The sequence below is a fragment of the Athene cunicularia genome (genome assembly GCF_003259725.1).
Source record: "Athene cunicularia isolate RWA chromosome Z unlocalized genomic scaffold, athCun1 chrZ_part2, whole genome shotgun sequence".
NCBI classification, from domain to species: Eukaryota; Metazoa; Chordata; class Aves; order Strigiformes; family Strigidae; genus Athene; species Athene cunicularia.
In genome coordinates, this window is record NW_020799143.1 from 4,702,620 (window position 1) to 4,718,148 (window position 15,529).

Sequence of the window (15,529 nt, forward strand, 5' to 3'; positions counted from 1 at the left end):
ATACATAAGACCAAGGAAGCCACACACTGAATCTCCACACAGCCCACGTTTACAAAAGCCAGACCTGACTGGAGCCCAGTCCCAGGGAGGCAGGAGGTCTTTCCCCAACAGGAAACTCCACAAAGTGCATCCACCTCACAGACAGACACTGCCCCTTCCTGCAAGTGGTCCCAGCTTTTATCCCTAAGTGGGACACCTGACCTCTGTTTACTTAATGCAGACACCTGGGGCTCATTTACCCAATGGCTCTCTGTGCAAGTCCAGCTGCACCCTGGAGGGAAGCCTAAAGGCAAACTCACCCCACCTTTGTGGAGGGCTGTGGGAATCACCCATATGTCAACCTTAATATGGGGCTTGGGGTTGAAACCCCAGCATTTCAGTCAGTAATTAACATCAGTTCAAGTTTTCTAAACATTCCCTTTTTAGGTCTGAAGTTTGATTCAAACTACTTCAACTTTAGAGTATGAGCTTGCAACAAAGCTGCAACAGGGGATTACTCTGATCCCATGACTCTAGAAATCAAAGGTAAAATATGAAAGACTCTAACCTTAGAGGTAGTAAAAACCCTGCACTCACTGTTTTACCATAAAGGCTGGCAGAGGAATTCTCTAAGACTCATTTTGGAGTTTTAGAAGGCAGACATTCTTTATTGCAGTGATGGGCGCACACACTAATAGCTTCACCAAGGTGAGCATGCCTCCCTATCTATCAGTGGCAGCTAATATACAGTGGGATTATACATATTAGTAATTTTTCTGATAAATGAATTACATATGTATTAGATTTCCTGGAACTAATTGCAATATCTGCATCCTAATTACACATGTGTTTTCCTGCTGGGTGGTGGTCTCGAGGGGTCCCTGGTGGTCATTGGTAGTCTTCCCTCACTGTGTCTGCTGATTGACCTTAGTGCTCATGCATGCTCACAAAGGTTTGTTTAGGAGGTGGTGTGCAGCTGTGTTGTGTCTTGAGCTGGTTTGTTGTAATTTGTCCCAACCTTGTTCCTGTTATCTTCAAGAATGGGCCCCAACTGTCTTAATTATTACTGTCTTATCTTCAAACCTCTTTTTTCTTCACAAAATCACTAACTTTCAGCTGCACGTTCCAGAAACTACATTGACATTGACCTACTTCATTCTCAAAAAAAATATTTAGCAAGACAAAAAGCAAGATGAAGAGGGAAAAAAAAAATGTTAGCAAGATGTTTTGGCTTACAACTGTTCTGCCTTCCTATATGAACTTGTATGTTCAGTCTGCTTCTGAATGAGCACTGCTGAAAACTGTGTCCTAAGTGAAAATGAAAACAACCATTTCTGTAAAGGATTAAGAAGCTTATTGACACAAAGCTGGCCTTTTAGCATTCAGACACTGAAAATGAGATAGTGATGGTAACTTTCTCCAACAGAGCTTGATATTGGTTGTTTTGAACTGTGATTGACAGTGTTATGTGCTGCTACATCATTGTGATGGTTTGACTTTGGCTAAATGCCAGGTATCCACCAAGTCACTCTATCACTTCCCCCCCTCCCCTCCTTTTCCCTTTGATTTCTCAACAGGGCAAAGAGGGGAAAGAAAATAAGACAGACCAACCCTTGTGGGTAAAATAAAAGCAGTTTTAATATAAGCAAAGTGAAGCAAAGATCCACACATGGAAGCAAAAGCAAACAGAGTTATTCTCTCCTTCCCATGGACAGGTGCTGTCGGGCCTTCTCAGGAAGCAGGTTTGGGTTCGGGTCACCTGTCCTGGCTGTGTCCCCTCCCAAGATCTTGCCCACCCCGTCCCACTGGGGGAAATGTCAGAAAGAGCCTTGGTGCTGTGTAAGCACTGCTCAGCAGTAGCCACAACACCAGGGTGCTGCCAACACCCTGCCAGCTCCCAGCATAAAACACAGCCCATGAGGGCTGCTGTAGGGGAAAACCAATTCCGGCTCAGCCAGACCCAGTACAGAGATGCAAGAGAAGATGGACATTGCAGCTGAGCACTGATAGGACTCTTAGGGCATCTAAATGGTGTAGCTGGCTGGTTATTGGTACTTGGCATGTGGCAGGTAATGGCTTTCTGGAAAAAGAAGATGCTGAGAAGGACTTTTTTTACTTTGTAGCTGTAGGTCCTAACCACTGTCAATATTCAAAAAACAGGCAGCTCCAAATTGCTGAATTTATTAATTCATTGTGTTAGAGACCGGTTGGTCTGAAGATAGCTTCCTAACATTGTTTTGTAAATAAATTAGAAGAAAAATTTCTTGAAAGTGATATTTTGGGGCAGAACACAAATCTTAACTATCATGATAATGATCCTAAGGCTTTAATTGTAGCCAGGTTTGTAGTGTAAAGGGCAAAATTATATGGACTGGATAATTAAAATATGTATTTTGTTACTTGTGTAATTTACCTCATAAAAACAAAGCTATATGCAATTTAAACGAGTTGATGGGCATTCTGGTAACTTCTCTAAAACAATTTTGATACTCTTAAGCAACAGTCATTGTCAGATATATAGTATCCATTTACATTCCTTATTCCAGTGCCAGAAAAAATAATTCTGATTTTGATTGTTTGGACAGTTATCATTCTTCCCATATTACTTTTGTTATTTCTGGGTGGACATTTAGTTCACTTTCTTTAATAATCAACCCACAGAAACTCAGTATCCTTGTCTACATGCTTACCTTACTGTATTTCAGATTTGTGTACTGTTGAGCTCTAAACTCTTAATCTCATGTATACTTTCTTTCAGAATCAGACTCTAACATCTGATGATGTTAGGACAGTTACAGAATAATCTGTAAAAAAACATCTTTAGGGAACTTGGCATGTTGCATTAGTTTTGTTTTCTTGTATGACAGACTTGGCTGCAACAAATCCCAAGCCTCTTCTAGTTGCATGCATCCTCTACTGTTCTTGTATCTGCAGCTGACTTCACAGTTCAACTCTGCCTGTATGTGCTATCCTGTCAATTTAGTATTCTCCAAGATGCAGTCCTTATTAGTCATAAACACCTTGTTGGAGAATCAGTGCTGCAGAGCATGGAAAATAAGCACACATTTAAAAATCATTCATGATTTTAAGAATCTAGGGAGTCGGCTGTAACCATCAGAAGGTACTAGCTGAATTTAATTGCTGATACTGCAGCATTATAAAGATGAAAAAATGTACTTTGATGTAACCTATGTACTGAAGGTAGGTAGCTGGGCTTTATTTAAAGGGCATCAGACTAAAAAGCTGATGTTTCTATTAAGCTGAACAGTGCTCTGATACAATTTTGCTATTGGTTCTATAATTTTCTATGATTAGGCACTGTTGGGAGAGAGCATTATACCGTTTAACTGGTTTGCATTTTGCTTTGACGAGCATTGTCAAGTGTTCAGTTTGGACCCTACTTCAGCTCATGCAAATTTGAAAGTTGAAGGTACCTGTGTTGAATGGGATCCTACTGGAGGCAGAGGCCAAGAAAAAATGAAAGGGGAGGAAAATAAAATCAGGTAAGAACTCTGTTTTGTAAATGTTTATGTTGTCTGGTATGTCTCATCTGGCAGGTAAGGGAAGAGGACAGAGGGAAATTAAAGCACTTGAGTACAGTGGAACATCAAAGAATTTTCATTCAGAAATCTTTCCCTGGAAGAAATTTTAATTTTTTATTTCCCTTCTGCTGCCACACAGCTGCAGAGGCTTTTTATGGAAGCTATTAAAAATATGTCTTAACCATTAAAAAGGATTTAATTTTTTAAAAAAATATGTTTGTTAGGGTATCATTCAAGATTCTGAAATAACTTGTAGATGTGGTGGGTTGGCCTTGGCTAGCCACCAAGTGCCCACCAAGATGCTCTATTGCTTCCCCTCCTCAACTGGACAGTGGGAGAGAAAATATGATGAAAGACTCACGGGTCAACATAAGGACAGGGAGATCACTCTGCAATTACTGTCACAGGTAAACAGATGAGTTGAGGAAACGTAAATTAATTTATTGCCCATCAAAAGTCAGAGTAGGATAATGAGAAATAAGAACAAATCTTAAAATACCTTTACCCCACCCCTCCTTTCTTACCAAGCTCCATTTCACTTTCTCACCAAGCTCCATTGTCTCTGCTGCTCCTTTCTCCTCACAGGCTTCCTGTGCTCCAGTGTGGAGTCCCACCAAAGGGTCCTTCATGAACTGCTTCAATATGGGCCCTTCCCAGACCCTTCAGCCCTTCACAGACTGCTCCAGTGTGGGCTGCAGGGTGGCTATATCCTCACTTGTCTCTCCCAACTGCTTTTGCACAGCAGTTTTTACCCTTTCTTAATCACCATCACTGATTGGCTTAGCTTTGGCTGGCAGTGGTGCATTGTGGAACTGGCTAGCACTGGCCCTGTCTGACATCAGGGCAGCTTCTGGCATCTTCTCACAGAAACCAACCCTGCAGCCCCCCTGCTACCAAAACCTTGCCACATAAACCCAATACAGTAGATGAGGTAAAAGTCAGCAAGCAACCAGTGTAATTCTGTTTAGTAGTGCTGCAGTTCAGTACTGGTGAATAGACAGTTTTCTACTGTAAGAAATAGGAAAAACTGGCTTTGACCTTATTTAAAAGGGAAGGTTAAATTGGTACTATAGGTTTTGTTTGAATTTGTTGTCTCATAATGTTCACTGATGAGGAAAAGGTACTAATAAAATAAACCAGATAGCAAAATATAATGGATAAGGAACATAACTTACAAAAGTGGCAGCCCTGAATATATTTAGCAACAGTTTTCATCTAGGAAAAAGTACTTAAGTAACTTCAGCAGAATTCTTGGTAGATTGATGAATGTTAGGCACTTAGATGTATGTTATTTGGAATCACTGAATAAATATGGTTGGAAGAACATCACTAGATCACTCTGCTCTGTCTGGGCCTTGAATGTATCTGCCATGATTTGAACTCAGCTGGCTGCCAAAACCACACTGCCAGTCACTTGCCCTTTTACCTACCTGGGAAAACAGAGGGGGGATAAAAAGAAAAAAAAAAGCTTCATAGGTTGAAATAAAACACAGTTTAGGGATTGTAATGTAGCAGAACAATAATGGAAAATCCAAACGGGTAACACACAATGCGGTCGCTCACTACCGCCAACTGATACCCACCCCACCCCCGACAGTTATCCCAACAGAATGTAGATCCTGCCACACCAACCAGAAGCAGAGAGAAAACCCACCTTCTTTAGCGTCACATGATATGGAACACTCCAGTGGCCAATCCGGACCCGGCACTCTGGCTGTGCCCCCGCCCAGCTGAAAGAAAGTTAACTCCATCCTGGCTGAAATCTGAGTAGGGTGCTCTGGCTCAAGAAAATTAACTCTATCCTAGCCAAAACCAGGCACGGATGAAGACTGTGTTAACTTGCTGGGCCTTTACTCCAAACCACTTTCATAGGAGGGGAGGAATATCCTGCTATCTGACTGGAATTTCCTGTGGTGCAATGAGTCCCAAGTGCCTGTCAGCTATTGGTGTGCACCCCTCTGAGCCAAGCCTGGCTTGATCTTCTCTGTACCTCCCTGTTACGTCATTAAGGAGAGCAATTGGCTCCTCTCTTCCTGAGGCTGAGCAAACCCATTGTCATTCTGTGCTCCAGTCTCAATTGCGTTGTTGGCCCTCCACTGCACTTGCTCTGGTATGTCAGTGTGTAATCCTGAGGAGCTCAGACCTGGACGCAGGACGTCAGGCTCAGTCTGACAAGTGCCAAATCAAGAGAGAACAGCTATTTGCCTTGGCATCCTTGTTGCTGTCTTGCTGCTACAGCACAGGATACGGTTGGTGACCTCTGCTACAAGGGCACACCACAGTGTTGTCATCTCCTGTGATCCACCAGCTGCTTTTCTGCAGAATTGCTCTTCACTCATCTATCCCCCAGTCTGTCCTATTGTGTGTTCTTTCATCTGGAGAACACTGCTCTCTCATGTTCTTTCTCTTCATTCATGTTAATTCTTCTTTCATATTCATTCTCTTCATTGTTCTCTCATCTGAAGAACACTATCCACAGTTGTGAGCCTGATTTTCAACTGGTTCTGTACACAGCTTATGACTTACTACCCCGTCTGTATCTCTTGAAGTAGGAATGGATCAAAAGCCTTGCTAAATCAAGGTGTGAACAGTGTCCATTGGTTTTGGCTTGTCCACAGAACTGGCTACTTCTTCCTCAGAGGCAATCAATTGACTTTCAACATGGGCTTTTTGGTATAAAGATCACTGCTTGGGATAATTTATGAAAAATACCTTCCCTATAGGCATATACTGCCAGAAGCATGGTAGAGCAGATTTTAATGGCATCTTAAGAATGTAGGTAATTTACTGGAGTAATAGAACAGTTATTTAATGACTATTTATTTCTGTTGACAGTGACCAGAATCCTCTGCTGAAGAGCAAGAAAAGGTAATAATATACCTCTTATTCCTAAGATCTAGCACCTAGTTTTTTGGGGAGTGTGTGCTACATTCCTTTGCTTGATGTAGTGAGAAATATATCTAATAGCCTTTATCAGTAACATTACACATATGCTTTTAAAAATTCTTTTGAACTTTAATTTGGATTCATAGAGATTATACATATATTTTCCACTGACTGGAAAACAGTCTTCCTTGAAGGATGTCTTAGTGTGCAGGAGACCTGATTTGCAATGGTTGAAGAGCATTGTGTATTTTAGTGTTGATACAAAGATCCCTGTTATTTACAGATACATTGATGCTTACTTAACCTTCTGGCACATGATGGCAGACTAGATTTACAAATGCAGTGAAGAGCTCCCTTCTGAGAACTTTAAAATATTTTTTTTAGTTCTTATTTTGGAATCTGAAAACCTTTTTGCTCTCAACTTGTGCTATAGCTGTCAGTAGACTTCAGAGAAAAATAAATTAGTATTTTTGCACTTTCAGAGAGGATGAGGTTTAGCCTGGTGGCATGTGTAAAAAAGCTTCATGGCAGTTCTACTTGCAGAATCAATTGTTCAAATGAGAGAGCCTCTTTTTTCATATGTAAAGACAGCTAAAATATCCTCCTACTCCTTGGGCAAAAGGGAATACATATTGCTGAGAATATTTTTTATTTGCTGAAATGGATAAGAAAACTGAGACTAACTGCAGTGCTGTATGCAACAACCCTAATCATAAGACAGGAATATCTGACCACTGAATAGTGGAAGAAATGCATCAGTTACAGTGCTAGCTAATGAAGATTGTGCTGCACTGCAAAATGGGAATCAAACTGACTTTCTGCTATAAAATTTCCCACCTTTTCCTATTGGAAGGGAGATTTGAGCACTGGAGAAAAAAAACCCAAAAACTTTTTTCAAAGTGTAATGCCAAATGTTTGATATCATTGCCTGAACTGTTAAAGGCTGTTAGATTTTGAGTGGACAAAGCACATGCAGCAGCCACTTACAGAAGACTTGAACAAAATAAATGATACTGAGGACCTTTTAATGTATTCCTAACTTGGAGAATATACTAGCAAAGCACCTGCATTTTTCTTATGGAAATTCTCTAAATGGCCAGATTGCTTTCTGCAAAAATACTGAATCTAACAGAAAAATTTCAGCAGCTTTTTTTGGAAGCGTGAGTGAATGATCTCTGATGTGTTTGAACTAGGATGGAATCTGCAAAGAGAGATGGATTCCCCTCAAATTATGCTTTTTGACTTTGCAATCACTTGTTGCATTTTGCTTTGGTAAGTAAACTACAGCTTTCTCCATGTTAACAAAATTCAAAAGCAGCTGTGGTGCACCTGTACAATATGCACTTACCCCCTTCACGTAACTATTGCAAGCAATTTAGAAGCTTAGCTGTCTTCTGATCAGTACTGGCACACTTATATGCTAAATAGTGATGCTAAAGTAGACAACCTTTTCATTAATGATTTCTTGTAGACCTCTGTAACTGGAATAAAACAAATTTAGTCATGAAGATGAACCAGAGATTCTAGCATAATTATGTATGACAGCTTATACCACTTTGCTTTTGATTACCATTTATTTTAATGAAGGTATTGGGCAAAAGGGACATATTCTACCCCTTTATGAAGTAGTATTTGAGAACAATTTCAGAAAACTTGAAATCAGTGTTGAATGGATTGGAAACAAACTGAACTTCACTGTGGACATTTAAATAGCAATTAGCTTTACTAAATTGTAGCTGAAGGAAAAGTGGGAGAGAAAACTTTCTTTTGTATGTGATAACTCTTTTAAGGCTAATGTGTGATAGACTACTGAGAATGAGGATTGGAAAATGACTATGTACGTGTGTATTCCAGAGACATTTGTACTTTTCAAATTTTTATTTTGTCAGTGAAATTAAACTGTGAGCTTTATAGCTATTTCTGAGAAGTTAAAATTCTTTGCTACTGATTGCTTTTAAAATAACCAGACGTGACTCCCTGGCTACTGAGGTTTAATATTCACTGTAATTTGCAAATAGCCCTCATTTTGTTTAATGCTTAAATTCTTGAGAATCATTTTGAGGGCATCACCAAGGTAAAATAAAATGTATGAAAACCTCCTTAGGTTTTCAATTTATTTTATGCAACTGATTGTTCATTAGAATATTCTCCAGAGAGAAGTGTGTCTTCATTTATTTTGCCATTGCTTCCTGAGAATGCTTTTGAAAATATATTTAGAAAATTTTAAGTCTTTCTTGATTGGGATTAGACTCTTAAAATTTATAGTTACTCTTAAGGAGTTGCTGTGTGCTTCTCAGCACAATGTGTTTACACAATTTTCTTTTCTGTAGTCTTTGATAGAGTTAGTATTTTCAAATAATCACCACTCTTCAGTATACTTCTGGTGTTTGATTTTTTTCGGGGGGGGGAAACATTGTGATGCATGCATTAAACTCAGAAAGTCTCACTTCATCTTTTTTAATATAAACTGTGTTTAGATTTGACACTCTTGGGTTTTGTATCATTTTCAGTGTGTGCATTTTGAAATAAAATCACAGTTTGATTCCTTTCATTCATTATGCTTTTTCCTGGGATTTCAACCATTGCTTGTACAAGGCAAATGTGCTGAAAAACTTACCTTTAACACAACTGATATTATTTTCCCATTCACTGATGTTTAAATTCCGGTGAAAATTAGGCATTTTGGCATTGAATATCAGCGGTGTATTCATACTTCTCTGAATGTTGTATCTGATCTACCAGACTTACCAGAAATTTTCTGCAGAAGACCAGAAATATGAATTCTCTAAGGTTCTGTGTAGTACAGGTGAAACTGTTTTATACAGGCATTCATTCAAACCATGTGCCACACATGTGCTGCTTCTCCTCTTTCATTCTCACTACCTCTGAACTTGTTTGTTGCAATATCTTGTATTTTTTTCTGGTTATCTCTTCTCTCTCAGTTCTCGTGGGTGCATACTGTTAGAGGTATTAAGTGACTGAGCTAACGTGTCATTTCAATAGCTTATGTATGTTTATTGCACCCTAGCCCCTAGCTGACTTGGGAAAACTTGTCTGAGTGTGCATTTCTGTACTTGTGTCCAAATCTCAAACAGTTCATTTCTTAGGAGTGGTGCAGTCTCCAGAGAAGACATCTCTCAGCACAAAATTCTCACTGAGGGACAGGAGATCTTTTATTGATGAATCATACAGTGTTGAGTAAGGTGAACTTCTTACTTCTGTTAGAGGTGCAATGCTGTGGAAGGGCAGATTTAAGTAAGAATTTGAGGGAAAATTTGTGATTGTTCAAGGCTGTGTACTTGATGCTGTCTTTCTGTTGCATTTAAGGTGATGAATTAATTGGTAAGAGATTAATCCCCTTGCATTCTAGCCAGTCCTCAGAGATTAAAGGGGCTAGGGGTGGCTGGACTTATCTCTTAATAGGTATGCCAATTATGGCTGTAACTATAGGCCTGACACCAGATGTGCAAACTGCCCATATGTTGTAGGTCCGGTTGCATTCAAGGGAAGCACTCAGGTTGATGAAGAGTACAGTTTATTCTTATATAACATCTACAGATTCTTTGAGATTGCCTACAATAAATGCACAAACTGCAGGTTGGCTATATAGCATTACACACACAAAACCCCAATTGCAATCACACACACTTAATTCCCAGGTAATCACTTGGTGTAGCCAAGGGCCCAAATGTTACCAAAAGGCATCCCTTCTTGGGGGTGAGGGAGCGAGGAGCACAAACCCATCCATCTGTCCCTCCAATTTGGTATCAGATTATCATCCCTCTGAGTTAGATATAAACTCAGGGTAGTATTTATCTAAGTATGTATGTATGTGTGAGTGGGTGGGACTGTGCTCAAGCCATTGTTTCTTGAGTAACAACACAACACATTCCTTGGTGCAAGGTGTGTGCTGTTTTTACGGGAAAAGAGGAAGAATGAGAGACAAGGTCTGCAGAGTACTGCAAAACAGTCCTTGAGAAAAGGGGAAGAGCAGGAGATAAATCTGAATAGTCGTGTCAAATGTTCCTTGAGAAAAGTGGAAGAACTGGATCCTGCAGCCTCCATCCCTCTTTGCATTCCTCCTTGGTGCCACGACAACACAAATCACTGGATCTCCATCCTGTCCTGTGTTTGTTCTGGGCACCATGTGTTAAGGAAATGTGTGGGTTTTTTGCAGATTTTTCACTGTTTTGCTCTTCCCACACTTCCAACACTTCCTTCACAGTGGTGGTTTTGCCTATGTAACACCAGAATTTCATGCTGCAGCAAATGTCCTTGTTTTGCTGATTAAGGATACCAATTAAACTTGGACACCAGAGAGAAAATAGCAGGTGTATTTTACTGGTGATAACCAATGTAGCAGTGTAATACAGAAAACAGGCAGTAAGAAAAGGCAGAATAGTGCACTTAAAGCAGCAAACAGGAAAATACAGGGTAATGCATCAAATCATTGCTACCTGAGAGAGAGAGTAGTGATGAAGAATGATCCCTCACCCCTTGTACATGTTCCCATCACCCAGACCCGCAGAGCCTGTCCCGGCAAGGGAGAAATCCTACGGGGTGCGTCCACCCATGGGTGAGGCTTCCAAAGTCGCTGTGAGCGCGTCCAGCCTTATATACCAGAGATCAACAGGCCAGAATAGCTGGCACTTTTGTTTTGAGTGGAAAATTTCTGGTTTCATTCTCCTGTTGGATTCCACCCAAAGCCTGGCCAGGGCTCGGTGAGGGGAGACCAAGGGAGTTTCTAACAAGGCCAGATACGTGGGTTCTCAGCCTGGAACAAGGCTGAACATGGGAAGCTGGATACATTCTTGTGCAAGGTTTAATTCTTTCCGGGATGAGAGAGCACGTTGCCGTTGCCCCTCCCCTACCCGCGCCGGTCGGGCTGGAAGTTAGACACAGACCCCGGCTAAAATAACAAGAAATTTAATACAACAGAGTGATAGAACAATCTGAACAACAGTATCAATGGTAACAACAATAGACAGCAATAACAGTGAACAAGACAAAAGATATACAGAGAAATACCGCTCAATGATCACGGAGCAAACCCGCCACGTGTATGGCAAAAACCAAAACCAGAAGCGAAAGTAAAAAGGTTCCGCCTCTGGACCTGACGTCAGCATGGTATGAATAACCCGGCTGGAGATCCCTTCCCCCTCTCTCTCTGCTGGGGAAAACTTTACTCTGTAGTAAAGTTTTAGTAAAGTAGTAGTAGTAGTAGTAAAGTAGTAACTTTGGCTGAACCAGGACAATTCTCTCAGCATTTCGTCCTCACTACTGATTATATTCTAGGCCACATCTCTCACTAGCGAGCTTACATACTTTGTTAATGATTCCAGACTAAGTTAGCAGCTTCGGCTTGGGGCCTGTTGTTCAGGCTTCAGTACTTCAATGCTTTAGCACTTTTTACATCAGCACAAGTGGGTTGTTATAACTTAGTACAATACATATTAGCACAATGGTTTCAGTTATAAAATATACAGGATTCATCTATATGTCAACTCGGGCTTGGGCCGGTTGTCCAAGACTCAGCACTTCAGTCCTCAAGTGTGTTGAAGCTCTTTATTACAAAGCTCTTAGTGACTAACATTCACTGCTATTAAATGTGAGTTACTGTTAAGTGTATCTTGTCTCAATGAGTGTAAGTAAAAACTCAGTATTCTATTTTATATTTATGTTCTATTTTCCTATACATTAATTATTTTTTTCCTTATAGCTCAGATGTTTGCATTTTGAAGACTTCACTTTAAAATAAAACAGAAGGCATCACTGTTGCCTATAAGTAAGCAAGCATTGTTGTAGCAACTACATATATTTTTCTGGTAGGAGACCCTGCTGTTTGAAGTGGACAGCTTTACTGTGAAGTGAGAGCCCAGGACTGCAAAAGCTATCACGTGGGAGTAACATATGGAAAACTGGGGAAATTTGATCATCTAGGAAAGACTAAGTCAAGCTGGTGCATCTGTATCAATAACTGGCTACAAACCACATTATCAGCAAAACATAATGATAAAACCAAGATTCTAGGTATCCCTGCTCCAGACAGAATAGAAGCATAGTGTGATTCTGATCAAGGTAAATTACAGTCTTATGAGATTTAACTAAAAGCTTAGTTAGCTATCTGTTTCAAGTTGAAGCAGTACAAGGCTAAAATATTATATTACTTCCAGACTGATAGAGTCCTTTATGAAAATAAGGCCTAGAGCTTGTAGTATCAAATGACCTGGGTTCAACTATGTGACAGAGCTATTGAGAATTTTTCAGTCATGTGGATTGTATTTAGTGTGTTCTGGAAGCCTCTCCCTTAAAAGAATCAATTTTACTAAAAGTTAAACACCAGTGGCATGTAAACATGTATTTCAACTTGTTTTCTGCCTCTCTTAAGTCACCTCACATTTTATAATGCAGACTTAAAGCAACTGTTACACACATTCAGAGCAAAGTTTACCCAACCATTATTACCAGGCTTCATGGTCAGTATCTATAAAATTTTGTTCCTGTTCTAGCATTGCATTCAGCTTACTGAAGACTTAATTACTAGTAATTTTTAAAAATGAACTGCTTTCTTTTTTATTTCATTTGCCACTTATAATAGAACTCCAATATGAGAACTCTGCACCTGGATGACTCAGTAAATTAATTAAATTTTTGTAGGGTAAATTAATAGCACATTTCAGAAGCTGACAAGGCTGCTACAATAACTGACCTGAACTAATGCAGATAGTAGACCAAGATGCTGTGAGCTGTCAGAGCTGTCATGAGACAGAGCAAACCAGATGCTTCCTTAAAAGATACAAGACCAGCTTTTGAATCTTTAAAATCTCAGTGGGATTTTCTTGCCAGTCATTTCAATGGTCCACTTTTTCATGGCTCTAAACCAATAAGTGAAAACCTGCTGCAATTCTAAAGAGTCAAACCTTGCAGAAAATGCACAGGAAAAGGATTTGTTACTCCGTATTGGTTTTCCTCTAATGATTTAAGTAATTTCCTTAAGTAACTAAATTTGAAGACCTCAACTGTGTTATAAGGTGCCATCAAGTGCATCATACTTTGGGAGCAGAGTATAGGTCTGGGAAAACTTAGGAATCTGGAGGAAGCTATTCATACTAACAACTTAGCTGCCTAGGCACTGATTTCTAGCCTCTTGTGATTTGGCCCATAGCAAACACAGCCTGGTAATTATAATGTGTGATTAGACCAATTAATAAAGTTGCTCTTACTTTGGACATGGAGTTGGAATGGAAAAGTAGTAACTTGCTTAGCCAGCCTTATGTCTAGCATTGCCAAACTCCTGATTTTTCACTTGTATCAGACAGAATTCCTACCACAATTTCTAGTGTTGGCTAGATGTACTGACAACAGGAGTCTAGATTTTTTTAATAGATATTTATTTGGAGGTGACTAAGCAAGTTGCCTTACTGATCTTTTTCAATATATGGGAAACAGAATAGCTTCAGAACTGTTGGGGTATATGTGTAAGTCATCCCTCTAGCATTTCTAAGGCTGACCCATTAAGTTAGTTCCTAAGGCATCTGAGGAAACATCTGCTTATATCTCATCTCAGACAGCCTCTAGTACTTAGTGACAGCAGTATTACAGACATCATTTGGGTTAGCCTCAATAGTTAAAATAAAAATGACAAGTTACTTAATTACAACTCTCAAATGTCATCAGAAACATGAAGATACATTCTTTTATGTAACACAGTTGTAGAACAGAGGTCACTGGCACCTCTGATTCTGAAGCTTCTCAAGACTTTATTTTCTTCTGCTATGTTTACACTGACCTAATTCTGTCATGTCATACTAAAACTAAGCTCTGCTTTTAAATGCTGGAGCATAGTGAGAGTATTGCTTTTCACTGTCATTCTAAGTACTTGCTGCTAGAACATCAGGCTTCAAAGAACTTTTCCTAATAGGAGCAAGTCTTTTAGTATTAGATCTCTCTTGGTTATAAACTTAAGCACAGTTATGTGTAGCATCTTAGACTTTATGGTCATAAAAATTAGCTTCCTAGTGTGATCAGAGTGTTTTACAGAGTGCTGTGACCAGAAAGCAAGAGAGAAGACAAATGCAGCTGCAGGTTATGTTTTGTGTTAGTTCCACTGTGGGACAGGAGAAGAGAGATGTAGATGCTTCATAATGCTCAGGATACTGATGATTTTTTTTTTTTTTTTTTTCCCCCCTCCCTTAGGTATGATGTGGTAGGCTTACAGGAATACTGGATTGCAGGTGCCAAGCTCTGTGGAAATGGCCCAGAAAAGTGAAAATTGAGTGCTTCAACAAGGAGTCTGAAGAGTATTGCTTAATAATATTCATTAAACACATCTATTGCTGTTTTTTTTCTTCTATGTAGCTGCTACTCACAGAAGCTTGTGAGCATTGGATTACTCTGCGTTTGCCATGTACTGCTGTTTAAGTCCTCAGTACTGATAGTGCAAAAGTTTGTGGCTAAAGTGTTAGGAACCTACTGTGACTCCAGACAGAAATGTCAGACAGAAAATGAATTTCTTGCCTATTTGAAAAATAAGTGGAGAAATCAAGAGCTGTAACTATGCACTTTTCTAATATTGTATTTATGGACTTTAATAATAATTCTGTTACTAATTTTCTATTAAAAGTAAAATAAAAGCCATGTTCTTAGTTCTCCTAACATGAATTACTCGATTACATACTTTATTATTACTGGACTTCCCATTAAAACTTCTAATATCATACATGAATTTCAAAAGAATACTGGTTTTCTAGCCTAGCCTGGCAAAATATCACAGCAGTATGATTTCAAAAGAATAATTTGTAGACCTGATATGAAGAAACAGTAAGGCCAGTCTGTGATTTTTTTCTGATACAAAATGCTGTTTCCCATGAGTAACTCATTTAAATGGAATGTTTGGAGTTCAGCTCCCATTTATCACAAATTACAGAAAATATAAAAATGTAAAGGTATTTAAAAACATTCTTGTGTCCTTACTGAAAAGATGCATTATGATAACCAGCCATTGAGCTAGGAATTATTTCAGGTAAGAGGTTCAGAACCAAAAATCCAGGGCTTTCTAAAAACTACAGCATGCTGATGTGCTCTCAGAAGCTTTTAATTTTGGGTCATCTCTTGGTTTTCCA

At 39.4% G+C, this 15,529-nt stretch overlaps 1 protein-coding gene across 1 annotated transcript in view; it reads left to right on the top strand.

The window, feature by feature from the left end:
• The window catches only part of FSD1L (fibronectin type III and SPRY domain containing 1 like), a 33,693-nt gene extending 18,975 nt beyond the window's left edge, over window positions 1-14,718 (top strand). Inside the window, 9 exon segments of the mRNA XM_026866019.1 lie at window positions 404-525; window positions 3,362-3,482; window positions 6,357-6,389; window positions 9,778-9,830; window positions 12,213-12,495; window positions 12,796-12,883; window positions 14,604-14,622; window positions 14,625-14,678; window positions 14,681-14,718. Coding sequence (XP_026721820.1) covers window positions 404-525; window positions 3,362-3,482; window positions 6,357-6,389; window positions 9,778-9,830; window positions 12,213-12,495; window positions 12,796-12,883; window positions 14,604-14,622; window positions 14,625-14,678; window positions 14,681-14,718 — 811 coding nt within the window.
• The last annotated feature ends 811 nt before the right edge of the window (window positions 14,719-15,529 follow it).